Consider the following 26705-nt stretch of genomic DNA (forward strand, 5'->3'; position numbering starts at 1 on the left):
AGTTTATAACTTAGGTGACTGGAGTCTCTGACAATTTTATGGGCTTTCCTCTGACACCACCTGTTATATAGGTCCTGGATGGCAGGAAGCTTGGCCCCAGTGAAGTACTGGGCCGTTCGCACTTCCCTCTGTAGCGCCTTACGGTCAGATGCCGAGCAGTTGCCATACCAGGCGGTGATGCAACCGGTCAGGAAGCTCTCGATGGTGCAGCTCTAGAACCTTTTTGAGGATCTGGGTACCCATGCTAAATCTTTTCAGTCTCCTGAGGGGAAAAATGTTTTGTTGTGCCCTCTTCACGACTGTCTTGATATGTTTGGACCATGATAGTTCGTTGGTGATGTGGACACCAAGGAACTTGAAACTCTCGACCCGCTCCACTACAGCCCTGTTGATGTTAATGGGGGCCTGTTCGGCCCGCCTTTTCCTGTAGTCCACAATCAGCTCCTTTGTCTTGCTCACATTGAGGGAGAGGTTGTTGTCCTGGCACCACACTGCCAGTTCTCTGACCTCCTCCCTATAGGCCATCTCATCATTGTCGGTGATCAGGCCTACCACTGTTGTGTTATCAGCAAACTTAATGATGTTGTTGGAGTCGTGTTTGGCCATGCAGTCGTGGGTGAACAGGTAATACAGGAGGGGACTAAGTACACACCCCTGAGGGGCCCCAGTGTTAAGGATAGCATACTCTTACCCCCTGGGGGCGGCCCATCAGGAAGTCCAGGATCCAGTTGCAGAGGGAGGTGTTTAGTCCCAGAGTCCTTAGCTTAGTGATGAGCTTCGTGGGCACCATGGTGTTGAACGTTGAGCTGTAGTCAGTGAACAGCATTCTCACATAGGTCTTCCTTTTGTCCAGGTGAGAAAGGGCAGTGTGGAGTGCGATTGAGATTGCATCACCTGTGGATCTGTTGGGGCGGTATGCAAATTGGAGTGGGTCTAGGGTGTCCGGGAGGATGCTGTTGATGTGAGCCAATGACCAGCCTTCAACGCACTTCATGGCTACCGACCTGAGTGCCACTGGGCGGTAATCATTTAGGCACATCACCTTTGCTTCCTTGGGCACAGGGACTATGGTGGTCTGCTTGAAACATGTAGGTATTACAGACCCAGCCAGGGAGAGGTTGAAAATGTCATATCGGGATTTTTTATAGCGTCCGGATTAGTCTCCCGCTCCTTGAAAGCAGCAGCTCTAGCCTTTAGTTCGATGCGGATGTTGCCTGTAATCCATGGCTTCTGGTTGGGATATGTACGTACAGTCACTATGGGGACGACGTCATCGATGCACTTATTGATGAAGCCGATGACTGAGGTGGTCTATACCTCAAAGCCATTGGATGAATCCCGGAACATATTCCAGTCTGTGCTAGCAAAACAGTCCTCTAGTGTAGCATCCGTGTCATCTGACCACCTCCGTATTGGGCGGAGTCGTTACGCCTACATGGAGAGTGTGGTTTAGGCATTAGTCAGACTATCCACTAAAGTGGTTCCCAGGCAAAATGCACATTGACAGGTGTAACCTACAGTTTACACATTCAAGTGGGATCAAAGTTAACTTCTTTGGGATGGGGGCAGTATTTTCACGGCCGGATAAAAAACGTACCCGATTTAATCTGGTTACTACTCCTGCCCAGCAACTAGAATATGCATATAATTAGTAGATTTGGATAGAAAACACTCTAAAATTAAAACTGTTTGAATGGTGTCTGTGAGTATAACAGAACTCATATGGCAGGCCAAAACCTGAGAAGATTCCATGCAGGAAGTGCCCTGTCTGACAATATGTTGTCCTTCTGTTGCATCTCTATCAACATTACAGCATCTGTGCTGTAACGTGACACTTTCTAAAGCTTCCATTCGCTCTCTGAAGCCGCCAGAAAGTGGAATGGGGTGTCTGCTGTCTCTGGGCAAAGTATAGGAGCAGAGTTTGTAAGTGGTCAGCCTGGGGACAGTGAGACTGTAGATGCGCGGTCACGAGAACTCGCCATGTTTTTCTTTCAGTCTTTGAATGAATACAACATTGCCCGGTTGGAATATTATCGCTTTTTATGAGAAAAATAGCATAAAAATTGACTTTAAACAGCGTTTGACATGCTTCTAAGTACGGTAATGGAATATTTAGAAATCTTTTGTCACGAAATGCGCTAGCGCGTTACCCTTCAGATAGTGACCTGAACGCACGAACAAAACGGAGGTATTTGGATATAACTATGGATTATTCGGAACCAAAACAACATTTGTTGTTGAAGTAGAAGTCCTGGGAGTGCATTCTGACGAAGAACAGCAAAGGTAATGAAATTTTTCTAATAGTAATTCTGAGTTTAGGTGACCCCGAAGTTGGCGGATGTCAAAATAGCTAGCCGTGATGGCCGAGCTATCTACTCAGAATATTGCAATATGTGCTTTCGCCGAAAAGCTATTTTAAAATCGGACATAGCGATTGCATAAAGGAGTTCTGTGTCTATAATTCTTAAAATAATTGTTATGTATTTTGTCAACGTTTATCATGAGTAATTTAGTAAATTCACCAGAAGTTTTCGGTGGGTATGCTAGTTCTGAACATCACATGCTAATGTAAAAAGCTGGTTTTTGATATAAATATGAACTTGATTGAACAAAACATGCATGTATTGTATAACATAATGTCCTAGGAGTGTCATCTGATGAAGATCACCAAAGGTTAGTGCTGCATTTAGCTGTGGTTTGGGTTTATGTGACATATACGCTTGCTTGGAAAATGGTTGTGTGATTATTTGTGTCTATGTACTCTCCTAACATAATCTAATGTTTTGCTTTCGCTGTAAAGCCTTTTTGAAATCGGACAATGTGGTTAGATTAACGAGTCTTATCTTTAAAATGGTGTAAAATAGTTGATTGTTTGAGAAAATTGAATTGTGGTATTTTAGTTGGTTTTGTATTTCGCGCCGTGCGATGCCATTGGCTGTTGGCTAGGGGTTCCGCAGGCGGAACGTTTGTCCTCAACAGGTTTAAGCAATTTTTTGGTTGCAGGATCTAACATATCATACGAAATGGATGACATAGTACACAATTTAGCAACCTTTTCTGGAAGACCGTTTTGGCTCCTGAGTACTACTTTAAAACTACTGGCTGAAATATTTTTTTTTAAACTCTGTAGTGTCACTTTAAATCTATCTATTCACTCCAGTGTTAATTTGCTAAATTGTAATTACTTTGCTACTATGGCCTATTTATTGCCTTACCTCCTTACTCCATTTACACACATTGTATATAGATTGTTCTATTGTGTTATTGACTGTACTTTTGTTTATCCCACGTGTAACTAACTCTGTGTTGTTGTTTATTGTCGCACTGCTTTGCTTTATCTTGGCCAGGTCGCAGTTGTAAATGAGAACTTGTTTTCAACTGGCCTATCTTGTTAAATAAAAGTGAAGAAAAAAAAATAATAATATGAAAGTCATGATCAGGACTATGGGTAACCTGCTGGCCCTTGTGTATGTATTAGTGACTGTGTGAGGTGATGCGAGAACTACACCTATCCCACGACGATGGCCCTCTGCGGCTCACTGAAGCCTGCCTGGAGGCTGCAAAACTTGGCTCATCCCGCAGGAGCATGGAGAAAGATCCAGCTTGCATAGGAGGACGTGAGGGCGAGAGGGAGGGTGAGGAAAACGTGTAAATAGACAGACAGGCTGAACCAAAAGGGAGAACACAGGATTTTTCTAAACCGAAAAATGCCTTCATTGTTTGAGGAAAAACCCAAAGGAAAACGTTAGGTTACTCTTATCGATTTATTTCTAGACCTTTAGGCGTTAACTGTTATTAGAATGTGTGTTATCACAACTCAGGGAAGGATCCTCAGATGTATCAGCCCAACACACCTTCATTCCAATACAACCTTGATAAAATGCTATTTGAATTACGACTATAATCAAATAACACGGGATTCGTGGCCATCATTCATCACATAATTGTTATGATCAATTTCCCAAAGTGGAATATCGTGTTATGTAATTGGGTCATTGTCTTACTTGTTCCATAATCCAATATATACAGACTATCTGTGATTGTATCCGCTAGGTGGCGACCTTGGTCTAAAGTGTTTCACCTTGGACAGCGCTGCACATCACTGGAGACAACTTTCATATGGGGATCACAACGCGGTCCAATGACGAGTAGAAGGTTTAACTCACGTTATGAGAAAAATGTCAAATATCTGACTACACATGACAACGACTAGTCCGAAGAAATAATTAAGATTTTTTGGGATTATTTGAGCAAAGCACTTTTGAGACACGTGCTATAGCCTAGACCTAATAAGGGATACCAATGTTGAAACGTTATTGGGAATTTCATCTTCATTATTAATAACAATGTAACGACATTATCTTGGAAGTTTATTGGTTGTCTTTAACAAGAAAAGGAGTGGTGTCCGCATGAAAGAAATGCACTAAATATTACAGTAACAACTGGCCCTTTACACAGTCCCATTTGGCACAGTGTCCACTCATGGCTGAGGGGTAGGGGGGCAGTTAATGATTATTTGCCCCTCTTTTCCCGTCCACTGCGTTTCCTATTTGGAATGACTGCCGCGTCAGAGCGCTCAGACCCGCCTCCCGGCTGTTTTCGGAGCATCGCTCTATCCCTGCTTCAAACGTATATCCCACGGGGAGAGAGAGAGAGCAAGACCTGCGAGGAGCGGAACGAACGACGAGAAAAAAGGCGAACGACAAATGGCACTCATGGCTGGGATTTTGTTTACGGCGACCTCTGTGCTGTTTGGGATTTCTACGTTTGTTTCTTCGGCACGGATTTACCCCCCAAATGAAGGTAAGACTTGGAATAACAGCGGAGCCCCGTCTTGGACCTCTTCTCTGTTAGTTTATACTCCATCCACTTCGTGTGTGAGACGGACCACGAGCCCGTTGTCCCGTAGCTATTCTGGACTCGTGCAAGGACCTTCAGCACTCAAATAAGGGGGCAACACTATTCATTTGCTCAACAACATGTGCCATTATTCTCTGACATTGGATTTCCATATGCGTCAAACCCATCGAACGTTTTGTGTCGTAGGCTACTTGGTCCTCTTGCTACCCAAATTGTTGAAAGCGCTTGGCAGAAAGCCGGAGCGTATGAAGTCTATATGGGGCTCTAGCAGGGTCCGAGTGGAGTGCTGGGAAGTCTTACTTCAGAGTTTCTGTTAATTAAGCAACAGTCACCTTCTGCAACAAAATTCGTTTTTTTCTTGAGCCATATAGGTTACAAAGACTCGATTTTATGTAGAAATCATTATTGCTTTGGAGGGCATGTCTGTGTCTGGTTTTGTGCAGGACGGTGGTGCAACCCCCCCTTCCAAAACGAGCCATATTATTTTAGTTCATAACCATGTATTGCAGTCGCAGTTCCGTACAATAATCCCCATTCAATTATCAAGTGGCTCTTGTGCATTTTCTATGTCAAATGCATTAACTTCAAAACAGTATTCAAATAATTACCTAAGCCAAGTAATTTCAGATAAATGTTAACATCTTAAATTAAATCCACTTTTTAAAATTAAATTCAATGCACATTTACGCGCTTAAAATGTAGATTTTCGTCACTGCGCACTGAGAAGATTGCAGTAAGAAATATCAGAGACTATTTAAACCTCATCACGGATTATTTCTGATTTCTCACTGAAGCAAATTAATTTAGAAGTCCGTGCTCCTCTAATTGACTTCGATTGAGACAGACAAACGGAGTCTCCAATATCTAGGCCCATTTCTTAACCAAACATCCAGACTTTCAGTCACTGGGTTACAATGACAATACCCATGGTTCTTTATACAAATATCAAATCCCCGTAAAATGGGGTCCCTTTATGTTTTTAATCACAAATCCCCCTGAAAAAAAATATCAAAATTACTTATTTGAGTAATCCAAACATATGAAATAGTTTATGGAGTTATATGTGTGGACATGGGCCTATAGATATGTCGTTACACATCGATCATTAGCCTATTTCTGACTGGTTTTTCGTTGAGCAGATTGCGCAGAATTGTTTTCCTCGATCAAATTGCATAACTATCCAACTATGGTATCATAACAGCACCGTGGCTTTTTCAAACGGTATATTAGCACTGTAGACAATGTTACACATCATCCGTGTTATGAACAGCCTATAACTGCTCACTTCTCTTTCTATGTTTTTCAGTGACGTTGCTGGACTCCAGATCCGTAGCGGGGGAATTGGGCTGGGTCGCCAACCCAACAGAAGGAGGGGTAAGTTCCCCTCGTTAGGACGCGAGTCCCCCGTTGATTCAAAATGGAGAGATGATGTCCTCTATAGCCTACCGGCCCCCTCCCTCCTTCTCTCTCTCTACTTGCAGTAATGGTCAGATTCGAGTCCGATACTGTAGCAGGCGTCGGGTTTCCTGAATAGACGGCGGATTGAATCGGTCTTTGTGGAGAAACTTTATATCCTTTTCCCCCATTGAGGCGCGGGGAGAGGAACTTGGCAGCACAGAAAGGGCCCTCTGGAATGGATGAATGAAGGGAAAGGGCAGCGGGTTTCAGTCCTCGCGGTATGATTGGATTGGGCCATAAAGCGATAGGGAATGTGATCGGACTAAATGCGTGATCCCGTGGTCTAATTGGGATATATATAGTTGCGCTGATCATGTACAGAGTGCGAATGTTCCGGGAATGGCCGCGAAGGGGCCCGGGGTGCGCGCGGCTGGGTCCTGTCTGACACAGTTGTTCCCTGGGCCGAAGCAGCAGCAGCACTGGCGTCTGATTAATCAACTCATTAATTGCATGGAACCATCTTATAGTTTTAGTCGTATTTATAGACTAAACCAACAAGGTGTCCCAAAGTAGAGCAACATATGCTATCCAAGAGCAATGACGTTCTTCTGTCTTTTCAGACATCTTCTGGCATATCCATTATATTTTAATGATACTGTTTATCGTATGCTATAGACCCATAAAAGAAACGTTGATCTTTTGTCGCAGCCCCGCCTCTCCAACTCTTGTTTTATTCACCATGGGGTTGAGTTGTTGCTCAATGAACTTGGTTCGTGTGTGCTGCTGTTAGTTGCTCTCTGTTCCTCCTTCAGCCGTTTCTTCCGTGGCGGAGTGATTGACAGGGTGCAGGCAGCGCCGACAGGCCTGCATTCACCCTCTCATTACAACCAATTGCCCACATTCTCCCTCTCCTCCGCTATCGGGGAAAGGTGCGGCCTTATCTGCCACACCAGTTGATTTCCACGATAAAGGGCCAAGCAGAGAGAAGAGAGCAGTGGAATAGAGCACCGGAGCCTCAGACATGTTTAGAGTTATCTCCCCTACTCAAAGGAATAGGGCTTTGAACGAGATTATTTATGATAACACGTTGAATCAAATTCAGCGCAGGATACATCCTTCCCCGTAGTAATATCGCTGTTTGGACTCCTTTCTCTGAATACTTTATAATCTTAACCAAATACAAGCAGAAGGCTGGTTTGTCTGCTCTTGTTTTGAAATGCAATAAATTCGAAAACCCTTTTTTAACCTCATTCTGAAAAATGTAAAGGCCCAGCGAAGTGAAAAACGTGATTTACCTGTTTTTATATATATTTCCACACCATAAGGTCAGATAATAATGTGAAACTGTGAAAATTATGATTATGCCCTTTTAGTGCAAGAACTGTTTGAAAAGACTGCCTGAAATTACAGCCTGTTTTGGTGGGATGGAGTTTTGGCCTGTCTGTTGACATCACCAGGTGGTATATTAGTTAATAGACCAATAAGAAAGAGATTTCCAAACCTCTCTGCCAATAAACAGCTAGTTCTCAGTTTTCCCCTCCCCACTCAAACCACTCCCAGACAGTCCTAGCTAGTCTTTGCTCTTTGCTGAGAAGCTGTTTTGTTTCTTTTTTGACAATTATAATTGAAAACAATCACAGTAAGGTACTTCATTGTTACCCAGAAATGATTTGATATTGAGATAAAAACTGCTGCATTGGACCTTTATGAGCATGCCATAATGTCCCCAATGCCTTTCAAAACACCATATTCCCTAGACTCTTTATCATAAGTAAAACGAACATTGCTCCTATAATAATAAGCCAGCCAGTCATCAATAACGTAATCCATACACCCGATCCACACGTGTGCTGTCAAAACCCTCTCCCTCTCGAAAATCATTTGTATACCTACAGAAAGAACACAGACACACTTTTTCTATTGGTTTCTGTTCGAATCACTTGGGTTTCTGTTCGAATCACTTGGGTTTCTGTTCAAATCACTTGGGTTTCTGTTCAAATCACTTGGGTTTCTGTTCGAATCACTTGGGTTTCTGTTCGAATCACTTGGGTTTCTGTTCGAATCACTTGGGTTTCTGTTCAAATCACTTGGGTTTCTGTTCAAATCACTTGGGTTTCTGTTCAAATCACTTGGGTTTCTGTTCAAATCACTTGGGTTTCTGTTCGAATCACTTGGGTTTCTGTTCGAATCACTTGGGTTTCTGTTCGAATCACTTGGGTTTCTGTTCGAATCACTTGGGTTTCTTTTCAAATCACTTGGGTTTCTGTTCAAATCACTTGGGTTTCTGTTCAAATCACTTGGGTTTCTGTTCGAATCACTTGGGTTTCTGTTCAAATCACTTGGGTTTCTATTCTAATCACTATAAGCCATTACAGCCTTAGGGCCTATCCATTAACTCATACATAAGATTGTTTCAATACTCCCTTTCCTTTCTCTTCGCTCTCTCTCTGTATTTCTCTCCATTTCGTGACCTTTAAATTTATCATGGAGTTATGGGGATTTACATTGAGACATTAAATTTGACATTATAGTAATAATTTGAATGGTGCATGTTCCCCAAGGATTTGGTTGGTTTCCTTTTATGTGGAGATAAAAGTTACTAGTCAGGATTGAATAGAGTACAGTAGGCCTATTTGTACTTATTAGTTTCATTATAAAAGGCCTTACTATTTATATTAGGCCTTGTCATGCATTTATTATTCTTGAATTGACAAGCTTGGCCATTAAATAATTGGCCTACTGGGACACAGATATTGCATCACCATTTTGCTATGGTCGTTCTCAATGTATGTTTGCAAGTCAATGTTTTTATGTGGCCTACCATTTTCCAGGATTTTCTAATGTTGATATAATGTTTGTCAGATTTTTTTCTAACATTGTCTCTGTGTTTGTGTCCTCAGTGGGAGGAGGTGAGCATCATGGATGAGAAGAACATTCCCATCAGGACGTACCAGGTGTGTAACGTCATGGAACCCAACCAGAACAACTGGCTTAGAACGGACTGGATCCTCCGAGGTGGTGCCCAGCGTGTCTACATCGAGATCAAGTTCACCCTGCGCGACTGTAACAGCCTCCCTGGTGTCATGGGAACCTGCAAGGAGACCTTCAACCTCTACTACTACGAGTCTAACAACGACAAGGAGCGCTACATCCGAGAGAACCAGTTTGGCAAGATTGACACGGTGGCAGCCGACGAGAGCTTCACCCAGGTGGACATCGGCGATCGCATCATGAAGCTGAACACGGAGGTCAGGGACGTCGGAGCCTTGACCCGAAAGGGTTTCTACCTGGCCTTCCAGGACGTGGGAGCCTGCATCGCCCTGGTGTCTGTCAGGGTGTTCTATAAGAAGTGTCCCTTGGCTGTGAGGAACCTGGCCCAGTTCCCTGACACCATCACCGGGGCCGACACCTCTTCACTGGTGGAAGTCCGAGGATCCTGCGTGCATAATTCTGAGGAGCGTGACGTTCCCAAAATGTACTGCGGGGCGGACGGAGAGTGGCTGGTGCCCATCGGGAACTGCCTGTGTAACCCGGGATTTGAGGAGAGGAACGCTAAATGCCAGGGTAAGTTAAGGAGAGAAATCTTCTGTCTGCCTCAAATATATATATCTCTCTAGTCGCTGGCAGCAGCTGTTCTGCAAGGTTATTTATACTCGTCTCTGTCTTTCTCTCTTCATTCACCTTCCATCTCTATCTCCATACAGAAGCCTGCTTCTTTATCATATCTCCCTCCTCTCTCTTTGTAGGTCTCTTTGTCTCACTCCCTCCATGTATCCCGCTCTCTTTGTTTCTCCCTCTCTCCCTCTTCCCCCTCTCCTCTATTCACCAACCTCTCTCTCTGTTGCTTGTTGTCTCTCCTCCTCCCCTCGCTGCGTCTCTCCTACATGGTATCAGGCTGAGTAATTGAAGCAGTGATGATTGTAAATTCCGTAATTATCCAGGCCATTGGGATGTTTTAGTTAGGCCAGGAGAACAGGCCTGCTATTGGGATGTGTTAGTTCGGCCAGGGGAACAGACCTGCCTGTCTGCCGTGTGTCTCTAGTGGATAAATGGCTCAGAAGAGATCAGTCTAAATAGATACCAGTAGCTGCCAGTCTCTCTCTCTCCTCCTAGCCCCATTCCCAGCCAGATGATTCCCAGTCTCTCTCTCTATCTCCTCCACATCCCACCACCAGACCCATTCCCAGCCAGATGATTCCCAGTCTCTCTCTATCTCCTCCACATCCCACCACCAGACCCATTCCCAGCCAGATGATTCCCAGTCTCTCTCTCTCTATCTCCTCTACATCCCACCACCAGACCCATTCCCAGCCAGATGATTCCCAGTCTCTCTCTATCTCCTCCACATCCCACCACCAGACCCATTCCCAGCCAGATGATTCCCAGTCTCTCTCTCTCTATCTCCTCCACATCCCACCACCAGACCCATTCCCAGCCAGATGATTCCCAGTCTCTCTCTCTATCTCCTCCACATCCCACCACCAGACCCATTCCCAGCCAGATGATTCCCAGTCTCTCTCTCTCTATCTCCTCCACATCCCACCACCAGACCCATTCCCAGCCAGATGATTCCCAGTCTCTCTCTATCTCCTCCACATCCCACCACCAGACCCATTCCCAGCCAGATGATTCCCAGTCTCTCTCTATCTCCTCCACATCCCACCACCAGACCCATTCCCAGCCAGATGATTCCCAGTCTCTCTCTCTATCTCCTCCACATCCCACCACCAGACCCATTCCCAGCCAGATGATTCCCAGTCTCTCTCTCTCTATCTCCTCCACATCCCACCACCAGACCCATTCCCAGCCAGATGATTCCCAGTCTCTCTCTCTCTCTCCTCCCCAACCCAGCCCCAATCCCAGCCAGATGATTCCCAGTCTCTCTCTCTATCTCCTCCACATCCCACCACCAGACCCATTCCCAGCCAGATGATTCCCAGTCTCTCTCTCTCTATCTCCTCCCCACCCCACCACCAGCCCCAATCCCAGCCAGATGATTCCCAGTCTCTCTCTCTATCTCCTCCACATCCCACCACCAGACCCATTCCCAGCCAGATGATTCCCAGTCTCTCTCTATCTCCTCCACATCCCACCACCAGACCCATTCCCAGCCAGATGATTCCCAGTCTCTCTCTATCTCCTCCACATCCCACCACCAGACCCATTCCCAGCCAGATGATTCCCAGTCTCTCTCTCTATCTCCTCCACATCCCACCACCAGACCCATTCCCAGCCAGATGATTCCCAGTCTCTCTCTATCTCCTCCACATCCCACCACCAGACCCATTCCCAGCCAGATGATTCCCAGTCTCTCTCTCTCTATCTCCTCCACATCCCACCACCAGACCCATTCCCAGCCAGATGATTCCCAGTCTCTCTCTCTCTATCTCCTCCACATCCCACCACCAGACCCATTCCCAGCCAGATGATTCCCAGTCTCTCTCTCTCTCCTCCACATCCCACCACCAGACCCATTCCCAGCCAGATGATTCCCAGTCTCTCTCTATCTCCTCCACATCCCACCACCAGACCCATTCCCAGCCAGATGATTCCCAGTCTCTCTCTCTCTATCTCCTCCACATCCCACCACCAGACCCATTCCCAGCCAGATGATTCCCAGTCTCTCTCTCTCTATCTCCTCCACATCCCACCACCAGACCCATTCCCAGCCAGATGATTCCCAGTCTCTCTCTATCTCCTCCACATCCCACCACCAGCCCCATTCCCAGCCAGATGATTCCCAGTCTCTCTCTCTCTCCTCCACATCCCACCACCAGCCCCATTCCCAGCCAGATGATTCCCAGTCTCTCTCTCTCTATCTCCTCCACATCCCACCACCAGACCCATTCCCAGCCAGATGATTCCCAGTCTCTCTCTCTCTCTCTCCTCCCGACCCCACCACCAGACCCAATCCCAGCCAGATGATTCTCAGTAGGGCCAGTGCTCATTCGCCTCATTATATGATGGTGGATGAGAGGTGGAAAGCAACACACACACACACACACACACACACACACACACACACACACACACACACACACACACACACACACACACACACACACACACACACACACACACACACACACACACACACACACACAGCAGTGAGGGTGAGGGGGTTAGTGCTACAAGTGTTTGTTTTACTCTTCCATCTCAATGATCCCTCTTGGTTCTGTTTAATGTTGTTTGAGTGGCTATACTTAGTGGATGTCTTATATTAACTATCAGCATATGAATAAAAACATGGCAATGCAAGAAAACAAAATTGTACTCAAAAGCCAGAGGAGATCATATGTTGAATCTGTCGATACAATTACCAAGGATATATAGGCCTACTATATGTGTCTCTCTTGGTGCGTGGCTACAGTGGGGGACGGGCCACTCTACCTACCTTCATTTACGGGGGAGCCTTTAAGCTCTATCTCAGAGGACTAATTGCATGACAAACAGGCCTGGTGATTTAGGGTCCTAGGGCTGGCTCCTTCTGAGGGGGGACGAGGAGGACGCACTGAGGTACAAATGGTCACAGATGGTGTGTGTGTGTGGGAAAGGTTGCGGCTGAGGGGGTAGCATTTCATGGCAAGAATGTTCTTTGGAATGTAGCCCGTCTCCCCTGTCGGTGGCTGTGGCTGTGTGGATAGCTGGGGCCAGTTTCTCCCTCCCCTGGGTTGTCTTCAAAGAAGGAGAGAGCAGAGATGGAGGGATGAAGGAGAGCAGATTGAGGGTAGTTAAATACACTCGTTCAATTCAGTTAATCTCTTTGAATGATTATGTATCATTACTGGTGTGAGTCAGCAATATTTAGTTCCCTCTCATACCAATCTCACGGACAACTATCACATCAGAGTTAGTTCAGACAAACACTCACGTCTTCATGGCTACCAGAGCGTCAGTCCAGGGTTCACCTCAGTGTTTGATGGGTTAAAAGGTGGAGCTCACTGTCAGCCTTCAAGTGCACTGATGAGCTAGTTAATATTCCCCAGCATGACGAGGCAGAATAGAGGGGGGCTCAACTTCAATATAATCATGTGGTCCAAGACACTAAAGAGGGGCTGAGATGGGGGGTTGGGTCTCAAGTCCTCTGTCAGAAAGAGGGTGTGTGTGTGTGTGTGTGTGCAAAGGTTATGGGGGTACCTTGGCCTCTGGTTCCCAGCAGTGTTGAGTGAATGGGACTCCTCCATCATTGTTGGAGCAGTGAGGTTGGGGGGTGTGTGGGTTAGGGGGGGTCAGGGGATTGTGAACGCTGGCTGAGGGTCAAAGGTCACTAAGTTGTTCATCCATCTTGCTGGTATGTGTGACAAGGTCGTGGGCCAGGATTGATTAAGACGTCAGTATCCTGACAGCTGGGTGCTCGGGGGCCGCCAGGATGTACACAGAGCACAGGGGCCAAGGGGTACAGGGGGTAAAGAGGCCAGGCAGGGCCCCCCGAGGATGACCGGGGGTTTGCTTTTGGGTTCCTTTCTTTTCTCTCTCATTCCCTTGTTTCTATGAGCTTGGGTAGCAGGGTAGCGCTCTCTCCCGCTAGTCGTCTGTTGAGGGTGACTCCATTGTTGGGGGGGGGGGGGGGGGGGGGTCATGTGTTTGTATGTGTGAGTGTGTGTATCGATGTGTGTGTTTATGTGTGAGTTAGTCTGTGTATTGCATTCATGTGAGTTAATGTGTGTGACTGTGTGTTTGTGTGTACAGGTTTGTATGTGTATTGCGTTCATGTGTGTGCGTTTCCGTGTGTATGTGTTGGAGGCAGGCGACTTGGGAAGTGTGAGAGTCGTGTGGAGCGAGGAGCAGGATGGGTGAGAAAGGGTAGTAGTGGTCGGTGCCGTTTAAGATGGAAGACGCTCATTGAAAAAAAAAAATATATATGAACATGTCCTTATTTCTATTACACCATATTGGATGACTGTCATTCCTATTCCATTCAGCCAGTTCAATGTAACATTTATAGGTTTAGGCTACTACATGATACTCTAATTTTCCCTGTACCCATCATGAGTTTCTATTGGACAAATTCAGGCATGTTTATCCCCATTTCATTCCATTTGCTTCCCTTTAAGAAACGTATTTCAACAGAATCGGCGGAATGAATGCAACCCTGATCACACGCAAACTGTTCACTTTCAAAGCCACATATAATTGTATCCTTCTGCCATCAACGCGCTCTACTCCTCTCACCTTTTCCCTTCGCTTGTGGACTTCGGTGCACAACACAACAGCTGTCTGTGACCAGGCGAAAAAATCTTTCCAACTCATACCTTCATATCATAACTGCTACACACAGCCTACATCGTTGTCACCATATTAGCTAACGTAATGTCATAGTCAACATAGCTACTAGAACTAACGCATTAGTAAATCCCCTACAATAATGCAGTACATTGTAAGCAGTTACACCAGCGGGCCACGGTGGCAATAAATTAGTAAAACCCAAAGTTTACCCTGACTTGGAAGAGTTCCAGTGTTGACTAGTTATAGCCAGCTAGCTAACATAGCATCCCTCTGTTTGAGCCGGGTGTTTGAGTAGGCTAAACTAGCTAGCTGCATTTGCTACCTAAGTAAGAAGAAATTAAGAAGTTAATTTGTGGAAGGCAGTGAGCACCATGAGCCTCCTAAGTTTTGTATTGAAGTCCATATACCCAGAGGAGGACAGAAGCTAGCTGTCCTCCAGCTACACCATGGTGCTACCCTACAGAGTCCTGTTGAGGCTACTGTAGACCTTCATTGCAAAACAGTGTGCTTTAATCAAATCAAACTTTATTTGTCACATGCGCCGAATACAACAACTGTAGACCTTACCGTGAAACGCTTACTTACAAGCCCTTAACCAACAGTGCAGTTCAAGAAAAGTTTAGAAAATATTTACCAAATAAACTAAAGTAAAAAATTATAAAAAGTAACACAATTACATAACAATAATGAGGCTGTATACAGAGGGTACCGGTACAGAGTCAGTGTGCAGGGGTACAGGTTGGAGGTAATTTGTACATGTTGGTAGGGGTGAAGTGACTATGCATATATAATAAATTGCAAGTAGCAGCAGTGTTCCAAACAAGTGGAGGAGGGGGAGTGTCAATGTAATAGTCCAGTGGCCATTTGATTAATTGCTCAGCAGTCTTATGGCTTGAGTGTAGAAGCTGTTAAGAAGCCTTTTGGTCTTAGACTTAGAGCTCCGGTACCGCTTGCCGTGCGGTAGCAGAAAAAACAATCTATGACTTGGGTGACTGGAGTCTCTGACAATTTTATGGGCTTTCCTCTGACATCGCCTATTATATAGGTCCTGGATTGCAGGAAGCTTGGCCCCAGTAATGTACTGGGCCGTACGCACTACCCTCTGTAGCGCCTTATGGTCAGATGCCGAGCAGTTGCCATACCTGGCTGTGGTGCAACCGGTCAGGATTCTCTCGATGGTGCAGCTGTATAACTTTTTGAGGATCTGGGTACCCATGCCAAATCATTTCAGTCTCCTGAGGGGGAAAAGGTTTTGTTGTGCCCTCTTCACGACTGTCTTGGTGTGTTTGGACCATGATTGATCGTTGGTGATGTGGACACCAAGGAACTTGAAACTCTCGACCCGCTCCACTACAGCCCCATTGATGTTAATGGGGGCCTGTTAGGCCCGCCTTTTCCTGTAGTCCACGATCAGCTCCTTTGTCTTGCTCACATTGAGGGAGAGGTTGTTGTCCTGGCACCACACTGCCAGTTCTCTGATCTTCTCCCTATAGGCTGTCTCATTGTTATCGGTGATCAGGCCTACCACTGTTGTGTCGTCAGCAAACTTAATGATGGTGTTGGAGTCGTGTTTGGCCACACAGTCATGGGTGAACATGGAGTAAGGGAGGGGACTAAGTACACACCCATGAGGGGCCCCAGGGTTGGGGATCAGTGTGCCAGACAAGTTGTTGCCTACCCTTACCACCTGGGGGCGGCCCGTCAGGAAGTCCAGAATCCAGTTGCAGAGGGCGGTGTTTAGTCCCAGGGTCTTTAGCTTAGTGATGAGCTTCGTGGGCACTATGGTGTTTAACACTGAGCTGTAGTCAATGAACAGCATTCTCACATAAGTGTTCCTTTTGTCCATGTGGGAAAGGGCAGTGTGGAGTGCAATTGATATTACATCATCTGTGGATCTGTTGGTGCGGTATGCGAATTGGAGTGGGTCTAAGGTATCCGGAGGATGCTGTTGATGTGAGCCATGACCAGCCTTTCAAAGCACTTCATGGCTACCGACAAGAGTGCTACGGGGCGGTAATCATTTAGGCAGATCACCTTTGCTTCCTTGGGCACAGGGATCTGCCTAAATGATTACCGCCCCGTAGCACTCTTGTCGGTAGCCATGAAGTGCTTTGAAAGGCTGGTCATGGCTCACATCAACAGCATCCTCCAGATACCTCCAATTCGCATACCGCACCAACAGATCCACAGATGATGTAATATCAATTGCACTCCACACTGCCCTTTCCCACATGGACAAAAGGAACACTTATGTGAGAATGCTGTTCATTGACTACAGCTCAGTGTCTGCTTGAAACATGTACAGTGAGGGAAAAAAGTATTTGATCCCCTGCTGATTTTGTACGTTTGCCCACTGACAAAGAAATTATCAGTCTATAATTTTAATGGTAGGTTTATTTGAACAGTGAGAGACAGAATAACAACAAAAAAAATCCAGAAAAACTCATGTCAAAAATGTTAGAAATTGATTTGCTTTTTAATGAGGGAAATAAGTATTTGACCCCCTCTCAATCTGTCATGTCCTGACCCTTGTAAGATGTCATTTTCTATAGTAGAGTAGGTCAGGGCGTGACAGAGGGTGTTTTTGGGTGGTTTTCTATGTTTTCTATTTGTATGTTATATTCTAGGTTTCTATTTCTATGTTTTTTTGGGGGGGTTGATCTCCAATTGGAGGCAGCTGGTCCTTGTTGCCTCTAATTGGAGATCACATTTAAGTTTTTTTTTTTCTATTGTGTTAGTGGGTAGTTGTTTTCCGTTTTGTTGTCTGTTGCCTGACGGAACTGTTTGCTGTCGTTTTGTTTCTTTGTAAAAGTGTTTAGTTTTCATTAAAGTATAATCATGAGCATTCAACACGCCGCGCCTTGGTCCCCTCTATATGACGCCCGTTACAGAACTACCCACCACGATTGAATCAAGCAGCGTGCCCAGGCGGAGATGGATACCTGGTCGATGAAGGAGTGGACCGAAAGGAGAAACTGGACTTGGGGCCAGGTAATAGACAGGTATTGTAGCCTACCAGGGAAGAACGAGAGGCAGCCCCCAAAAAATGTTTGGGGGGCACATGGGTAGTTTGGCTGGGCCAAGGGTGAGACCTGAGCCAACCCCCCGTGCTTATTGTGGTGATCCTGTGCCTGCTCCTCGCACTCTCCCTCCAGTGCGCCTCCATAGCCCAGTACGTCCTGTGCCTGCTCCTCGCACTCTCCCTCCAGTGCGCCTCCATAGCCCAGTGCGCCTCCATAGCCCAGTACAGCCGGTGCCCAATCTACGCACCCGGTCCTCAATGCGTTTCTCCAGTCCAGTGAGACCTGTTCCAGCTCCACGAGAAAAGCCTCCAGTGATAATCTATGGTCCGAAGCCTGAAGAGATGATCCATGGCACGAAGCCTGTAGTGATGATCCATGGCCCGGAGCCTGTAGGGATGTTCCATAGCACGAAGCCTCCAGAGGTAATCCATGGCCCGGAGCCTGTAGAGATAATCCATGGCAAGAAGCCTGTAGGGATTATCCATGGTCCGGAGCCTGTAGGGATAATCCATGGCAAGAAGCCTGTAGGAATGATTCATGGCCTGGAGCCTGTAGAGATGATCCATGGTACGAAGCCTCCAGTGATGATCCATGGCGCGGAACCTGTAGAGATGATCCATGGCATGGAGCCAGCAGCAACGGTCCCTAGTCCGGAACCTATAATGACGCTTCCCAGTCCGGAGCCTCCGGCGACGCTCCTCAGTCCGGAGCCTCCAGCAACGCTCCTCAGTCCGGAGCCTCCAGCAACGCTCCTCAGTCCGGAGCCTCCAGTGACGCTCCCCAGTCCGGAGCCTCCAGCAACACTCCCCAGTCCGGAGCCTCCAGCGATGCTCCCCAGCCCGGAGTCTTCAACGATGGCCTGCAGCCCGGAGTCTTCAGCGGCGGCCTGCAGCCCAGAACCTCCAGCGGCGGCCTACAGCCCAGAACCTCCAGCGGTGGCCTGCAGCCCAGAACCTCCAGCGGCGGCCTGCAACACAGAGCCTCCAGCAGCGGCCTGCAGCACAGAACCTCCAGCGACGATCTACAGTCCGGTTCCTCCTCCGACGAGCCGCGGTCCGGTGGTACTAAAGCAGAAGGATCAGCGGGTGGAGCGGGGGTTACACCCCGAACCGGAGCCGCCTCCTCTGCTGGAGGTTAAGGTTATGTGGACTGCATTTGAGCCGCCATAGACAATTGTCACCCTCCCTACCCTCCCTTTTTGTTTTGTTGGTTTTGTTACTTGTATTCAGAGTCTGCACCTTGGGGGGGGGGGGGGGGGGGGGGGGGGGGGTGGGTACTGTCACGTCCTGACCCTTGTAAGATGCTGGTCCTCGTTGCCTAATTGGAGATCATATTTAAGTTGGGGTTTTTTCTATTGTGTTTGTGGGTAGTTGTTTTCCGTTTTGTTGTCTGTTGCCTGACAAAACTGTTTGCTGTCGTTTTGTTTCTTTGTAAAAGTGTTTAGTTTTCATTAAAGTATAATCATGAGCACTCAACACACCGCGCCTTGGTCCCCTCTATACGACGCCCGTTACACAATCAGAAAGATTTCTGGCTCCCAGGTGTCTTTTGTACAGGTAACGAGCTGAGATTAGGAGCACACTCTTAAAGGGAGTGCTCCTAATCTCAGTTTGTTACCTGTATAAAAGACACCTGTCCACAGAAGCAATCAATCAATCAGATTCCAAACTCTCCACCATGGCCAAGACCAAAGAGCTCTCCAAGGATGTCAGGGACAAGATTGTAGACCTACACAAGGCTGGAATGGGCTACAAGACCATCGCCAAGCAGCTTGGTGAGAAGGTGACAACATTTGGTGCAATTATTCGCAAATGGAAGAAACACAAAAGAACTGTCAATCTCCCTCAGCCTGGGGCTCCATGCAAGATCTCACCTCGTGGAGTTGCAATGATCATGAGAACAGTGAGGAATCAGCCCAGAACTACACAGGAGGATCTTGTCAATGATCTCAAGGCAGCTGGGACCATAGTCATCAAGAAAACAATTGGTAACACACTACACCGCGAAGGACTGAAATCCTGCAGCACCAGCAAGGTCCCCCTGCTCAAGAAAGCACATATTGTCACGCCCTGACCTTAGAGAGACGTTTTATTTCTCTATTTGGTTAGGTCGGGGTGTGATGTGGGGTGGGCATTCTATGTTATCTATTTCTTTGTGTTGGCCGAGTAGGGTTCCCAATCAGAGGCATCTGTCTATCGTTGTCTCTGATTGGGAATCATACTTAGGCAGCCTTTTCCCACCTGTGTTTGTGGGTAGTTGTTTTCTGTTTTGTTTTCTGTACCTGACAGAACTGTGCGCTTTTCGTTTCTTTGTTATTTTTGTTCGAGTGTTTCATTGAGTAATAAAAATCATGAACACTTACCATGCTGTGCTTTGGTCCACTTCTTCTTCAACTCCTTCGGACAAAACCCATTACACATATACATGCCCGTCTGAAGTTTGCCAATGAACATCTGAATGATTCAGAGGACAACTGGGTGAAAGTGTTGTGGTCAGATGAGACCAAAATGGAGCTCTTTGGCATCAACTCAACGTGTTTGGAGGAGGAGGAATGCTGCCTATGACCCCAAGAACACCATCCCCACCGTCAAACATGGAGGTGGAAACATTATGCTTTGGGGGTGTTTTTCTGCTAAGGGGACAGGACAACTTCACCGCATCAAAGGGACGATGGACGGGGCCATGTACCATCAAATCTTGGGTGAGAACCTCCTTCCCTCAGCCAGGGCATTGAAAATGGGTTGTGGATGGGTATTCCAGCATGACAATGACCCAAAACACACGGCCAAGGCAACAAAGGAGTGGCTCATGAAGAAGCACGTTAAGGTCCTGGATTGACCTAGCCAGTCTCCAGACCTTAATCCCATAGAAAATCTGTGGAGGGAGCTGAAGGTTCGAGTTGCCAAATGTCAGCCTCCAAACCTTAATGCCTTGGAGAAGATCTGCAAAGAGGAGTGGGGCAAAATCCCTCCTGAGATGTTTGCAAACCTGGTGGCCAACTACAAGAAACGTCTGACCTCTGTGATTGCCAACAAGGGTTTTGCCACCAAGCACTAAGTCATGTTTTGCAGAGGGGTCAAATACTTATTTCCCTCATTAAAATGCAAATCAATTTATAACATTTTTGACATGAGTTTTTCTGGATTTTTTTGTTGTTATTCTGTCGGTTAACCTACCATTAAAATGATAGACTGATAATTTCTTTGTCAGTGGGCAAACGTACAAAATCAGCAGGGGATCAAATACTTTTTTCCCTCACTGTAGGTATTACAGACTCAGTCAGGGAGAAGTTGAAAATGTCAGTGAAGACACTTGCCAGTTGGTCCGCGCATGCTTTGAGTACACGTCCTGGTAATCCGTCTGGCCCAGCGGCTTTGTGAATGTTGACCTGTTTAAAGGTCTTGCTCACATCGGCTACTGAGAGCGTTATCACACAGTCATCCAGAACAGCTGTTGCTGTCGTGCATCCTTCAGTGTTTCTTGCCTTGAAGCGAGCATAAAAGGCATTTAGCTCATCTGGTCGGCTCGCGTCACTGGGGAGCTCATGTATGGGTTTCTCTTTGTAGTCCGTAATAGTTTTCAAGCCCTGCCACATCCGACGAGCGTCAGAGCCAGTGTAGTAGGATTCAATCTTAATCCTGTATTGAAGCTTTGCTTGTTTGATGGTTTGTCTGAGGGCATAGCGGGATTTCTTATAGGCGTACGGATTAGTGTCCCGCTCCTTGAAAGCAGCAGCTCTAGCCTTTAGCTCGATACGGATGTTGCCTGTAATCCATGGCTTCTGGTTGGGATATGTACGTACGGTCACTGTGGGGATGACATCATCAATGCACTTATTGATGAAGCCGATGACTGAGGTGGTATAATCCTCAATGCCATTGGATGAATCCCGGAACATATTCCAGTCTGTGCTAGCAAAACAGTCCTGTAGCGTAGCATCCGCGTCATCTGACCACTTCTGTATTGAGCGAGTCACTGGTACTTCCTGCTTTAGTTTTTGCTTGCAAGCAGGAATCAGGAGGATAGAATTATGGTCGGATAGGCCAAATGGAGGATGGCGGAGAGTTTTGTATGCATCTCTGTGTGTGGAGTAAAGGTGATCTAGAGTTTTTTTCCCTCTGGTTGCACATGTGCACGCTGGTAAAAATGTGGTAAAACTGATTTAAATTTGCCTCCATTAAAGTCACCGGCTACCAGGAGCGCCGCTTCTGGGTGAGCATTTTCTTGTTTGCTTATGGCCTTATAGAGGTGGTTGTAATGCCAGCATCAGTCTGTGGTGGTAAATAGACGGCTACGAATAATATAGATGAAAACGCTCTTGGTAGATAGTGTGGTCGACAGCTTATCATAAGGTACTCTAACTCAGGCGAGCAATACCTTGAGACTTCTTTAATATTAGGCATCACGCACCAGCTGTTATTGACAAAAAGACACACACCCCCACCCCTCGTCTTACCAGACATAGCTTCTCTTTTCTGCCGGTGCATTGAAAATCCCTCCAGCTCTATATTGTCCGTGTCGTCGTTCAGCCACGACTCGGTGAAACCTAGGATATTACAGTTCTTAATGTCCCATTAGTAGGATAATCGTAATCGTAGGTCATCCATTATATTTTCCAATGATTGCATGTTAGCAAGTAGAATTGATGCAACGGGAGTTTACTCGCTCGCCTACGGATTCTCAAAAGGCAGCCTGATCTGCATTATTTTTTCCTCTGTCTTTTCTTCACGCAAATGACGTGGATCTGGGCCTGTTCCCGGGAGAGCAGTATCTCTTTCTCGTCGGACTCGTTAAAGGAAAAAGTTTCTTGCAATCCGTAGTGAGTAATCCCAGTTCTGATGTCCAGAAGTTATTTTCGGTCATAAGAGATGGTAGCAGCAACATTATGTACAAAATACGTAAAAAAATGAAGTTACAAACATCACAAAAAAACGATCAAAGTAGCACAATTGATTACGGAATGTAAAACGTCAGCCATCCTCTTCGGCGCCATTTCGGCGTCCTAATCAATTATTTGGTGACGTGAATATATTTGGTGTAGTTTTATCTGAAAAGGATAACTTTTTAAATGTTTCACTATTTAAATTTTTATGAAATTCACTGAGGAGGTTGGTCCTCCCCTTCCCCCTCTGAGGAGCCTCCACTGAGGACATAGTTGGAGTTTACAGGTTGGCTGAACCGTAAAGGTGGCAGACTGTTTTGACACCTCTCATCGGGGAGGGAGGGTAGTGGGGAGCAGACTGGGATTTGATGGTTGAGCTGCTAAACCTCTTCACCATCTATACAAACACCACATCAAGGACAGGGCCACCGCTGCTCTTCCAAGTCAACCTGCCAACCTACCCACCTGTTTTGTTGTAGCAAGAATGAGTGTGTTTGTGTGTGTATGACCAGATTAGTGTCAGAGAGAGGAATGATTGTAGCCAAAGAGTGTGATTGTAGTGTTTTCCCTCGATTCCCCTAACCTTAACCCGTTGATCCTGACCATAAACCATCTCAACTGAAAGTGGTTCATATTACTGGATTATGAGGTATTACATATGACAGCTTTCCAGTATTGATGTAGTTGTATGAGATGTAGGCCTCTCTCTCTCTCTGTCTCTCTGTCTCTCTCTCTCTCTGTCTGTCTCTCTGTCTCTCTTTCTCTCTGTTGACATTGTTAAATATGCACTAGGGAGCATCATCTAAATTAACCACGTAATTATATTTATCCCTCTAGTCCCTCATGACTCTAAATACACAAACGCAAATGAGGTATTGCATTTGTAGTCTCCCTCTCTCTTCCACCCCCTGTTCTCCCTCTCTTTCTCCCTCTCTATGTATTTCTCTCTGTGCCCTCCCTCCCTCCCTCCCTCCCTCCCTCCCTCCCTCCCTCCCTCCCTCCCTCCCTCCCTCCCTCCCTCCCTCCCTCCCTCCCTCTCCTCTGGGTTGTTTGTGCTAGTTAGGCTGTCTCTGGTGACAGCAGCAGCAAGTGGGTTGAATAATAAAATTATCATCACTGTCGTGAGGTTGAGCACCATGGTGAACATGATTGCCTGTCTCTATTCTGATACACAAGCACGCAAACACACACAAGAATAGAATAGAATTTAATGTGCGCATCACGTTTTCTGCCTCTCCAGAGAAGCTCATTTAGTGTTGTTAAGTGGAGAGACGAGAAATCTATTACCACCAGGTAGGAAAAAATATAAACATGACAATGAGGACAAAACGTGTCATGAGGGAGGGTGCTTCTTATTTTTCCAGCAATCACACTAAAATAATAGCTGTTCCTTAAAGAGTCCTCATATTTCTTGCTTTTTTTAGCTTCACTTATGTCCCCCCCTCTCCTCACTTCCCCCCTCGCTCCTTCTCACTCTCCCTCCAACAGATGAACTGTAATTCAGCTATCATTACTGGAGGTGCTGAAAGTCTCTTCCTGCTCGGCCCGTGGTCCCGGCTCAACACTTTCCCCTGCCGTTTCTAACACTCATCGCCATCTCTCCTTACACCCCATTCAGGCCAGGAAAAGACTGCTCGTTGAGTGTGACCCAAGCAGGCGGGGAACACTCTGACAATACAAACACAACAAACGCAACGCTTGAGCTCACCGAACGCCACCTGCATAACCCACATGTAACCACATTGTTAAAACTTCCTGAATTGTTCAGCAAATATTCAGCTAATGATCGTGAACTTTCAGGGGACGTTATGGAAAATCTGGTTTCGGAGCCAGCTCTTTCTCGCTCCTCTCCTCTCTCCTCCCTCATCGTTTTGAAAAGCATCCTCTCTTTGAAGGCTGCGATGAGAAGAGGGAACGATTAAAGCAGTCACTAAGCAAATTAGCATGTGAAAAGCCCCAGAATCAATACCCCAGGCTGCTCTTTACCCACACCCCAGACCTCCCGGCTCCCCTCCCCTCTGTCTTTCCCTCTCTCCGTGTCTCCTTCTCTTTCTCACTCCTGCTCATTTTTGGACACACTCTTACTCTTGCTCTCTCACCACCCGCTTTCTTTTTCTTCCTCTCCTTTTCTTTCTCTCTCTTATTCTCTCCTGGAAAAGCTGGGTTGATGGACAGACAGAAGGCTCTGAGGAGGAGAGAGGGAGAGAGAGAGAGAGGGGGGGGGGGGGGACGGGGAGAGAGAGCCATGGGCTCCAATCAACAGAGGACACAGGCAGATAATTTGAAAGAACGAGAGAGAGAAAGAGAGTGATCTAAAGAGGGAGTGAGGCTCTGAAAAGAAAAGATAGCCACTTTCATTGATTTGACTGAGGGAGAAGAGTACTTTTGCAAGAAGGAGAGAGGGGGAATGAGAAGGAGAGAGGGAAAGAAGGGGCAGTGAGAAGGAGAATGAGACGAAGAGAGGGAGTTAAGTGGGAGAGATTTAGTTCCAGTTTGGCAGTCATCCTTTTCCTCCACTTCATCTCCCCAAAATCTCTCATATCAAGGGCATTCTTCAACTGATGTTGAGGTGTGTGTGTGCATGTGTGTTAGTGATCCATCTCTGTGAAATGTGTACGTGCTTCTGTGTGTACATTTGCGATATCTATTGAGGTCAGATCACCCACTCAACCGTGGCTTCTCTCTTAACTTTTAAATCATGTAGCGTGAGCAGCACAGCTGAATACAACACCAACATAACCACACATAGATGCTTTGTCTGCCAACTCTCCCTCGGTTTCTCACAATGGAGGCTGATTGCAAACATCTTGACAAGTGTTACATCTCTCTCTCATTCCCTCCCTCTCTCATTCCCCCTCTTTCATTTCATCTCTCTCTCATTCCCTCCTTCACTCATTCCCCCTCTCTCATTTCATCTCTCTCTCATTCCCTCCCTCTCTTATTCCATCTCTCATTCCATCTCTCGCTCATTCCATCTCTCTCATTCCCTCCCTCTCTCATTCCCTCCCTCTCTCATTCCCTCCCTCTCTCATTCCCTCACTCTCTCATTTCATCACTCTCTCCCTCCCTCTCTCATTCCATCTCTTTCTCATTCCATCTCTCTCTCATTTCCTCCCTCTCTCATAACATCTCTCTCTCTCCCTCCAATCTTAAAATCCCTCTATCCTGCCAGGCGGAGGAGGTGGTATTTTCTTCCCTCTTCGTCTTGTTTCTGAGAGCAGGACTCCTCTGGGAATGAAAGGCCTCGCTGTGGTAATCACTTACAGGTTATGACAAAAAGTGCGCCCAGGAAAAAAAGGCTTGATCTACTGATGGGCCAGAGTTTCGACTCAATGCCCATTTTAATAAGAAAAGGCCTCTTCTAATCAAATCAAATCAAATTTTATTGGTCACATACACATGATGTGACCAGATGTTAATGTTAATGCCAGTGCAGTGAAATGCTTGTGCTTCTAGTTCCGACTGTGCAGTTATATCTAACAAGTAATCAAACAATTTCACAACAACTACCTTACACACACAAGTGTAAAGGGATGAATAAGAATACATACAGTGAGGGGAAAAAGTATTTGATCCCCTGCTGATTTTGTACGTTTGCCCACTGACAAAGAAATGATCAGTCTATAATTTTAATGGTAGGTTTATTTGAACAGTGAGAGACAGAATAACAACAAAAAAAAAACAGAAAAACACATGACAAAAATGTTATAAATTGATTTGCATTTTAATGAGGGGAATAAGTATTTGACCCCCTCTCAATCAGAAAGATTTCTGGCTCCCAGGTGTCTTTTATACAGGTAACGAGCTGAGATTAGGAGCACACTCTTAAAGGGAGTGCTCCTATTCTCAGCTTGTTACCTGTATTAAAGACACCTGTCCACAGAAGCAATCAATCAATCAGATTCCAAACTCTCCACCATGGCCAAGACCAAAGAGCTCTCCAAGCATGTCAGGGACAAGATTGTAGACCTACACAAGGCTGGAATGGGCTACAAGACCATTTCCAAGCAGCTTGGTGAGAAGGTGACAACAGTTGGTGTGATTATTCGCTAATGGAAGAAACACAAAAGAACTGTCAATCTCCCTCGGCCTGGGGCTCCATGCAAGATCTCACCTCGTGGAGTTGCAAGGATCATGAGAACGGTGAGGAATCAGCCCAGAACTACACGGGAGGATCTTGTCAATGATCTCAAGGCAGCTGGGACCATAGTCACCAAGAAAACAATTGGTAACACACTACGCCGTGAAGGACTGAAATCCTGCAGTGCCCGCAAGGTCCCCCTGCTCAAGAAAACACATATACATGCCCGTCTGAA

At 46.3% G+C, this 26705-nt stretch overlaps 1 protein-coding gene across 2 annotated transcripts in view; it reads left to right on the top strand.

The window, feature by feature from the left end:
* Positions 1–4605: 4605 nt before the first annotated feature.
* The window catches only part of LOC106581317 (ephrin type-A receptor 4), a 75736-nt gene continuing 53636 nt past the window's right edge, over positions 4606–26705 (top strand). For both annotated transcript variants that reach the window (XR_014381921.1, XM_082966720.1), the window contains exons 1-3: positions 4606–4803; positions 6167–6234; positions 9159–9822. Coding sequence is in view for 1 of the 2 variants with exons in the window: in XM_082966720.1 (XP_082822846.1) it covers positions 4707–4803; positions 6167–6234; positions 9159–9822 (829 nt within the window). In the remaining variant the exon portion in view is untranslated. The remainder of the gene's footprint in view (positions 4804–6166; positions 6235–9158; positions 9823–26705) is intronic.

Source organism: Salmo salar, chromosome 20, assembly GCF_965601325.2.
Source record: "Salmo salar chromosome 20, fSalSal1, whole genome shotgun sequence".
Taxonomy (NCBI): Eukaryota; Metazoa; Chordata; class Actinopteri; order Salmoniformes; family Salmonidae; genus Salmo; species Salmo salar.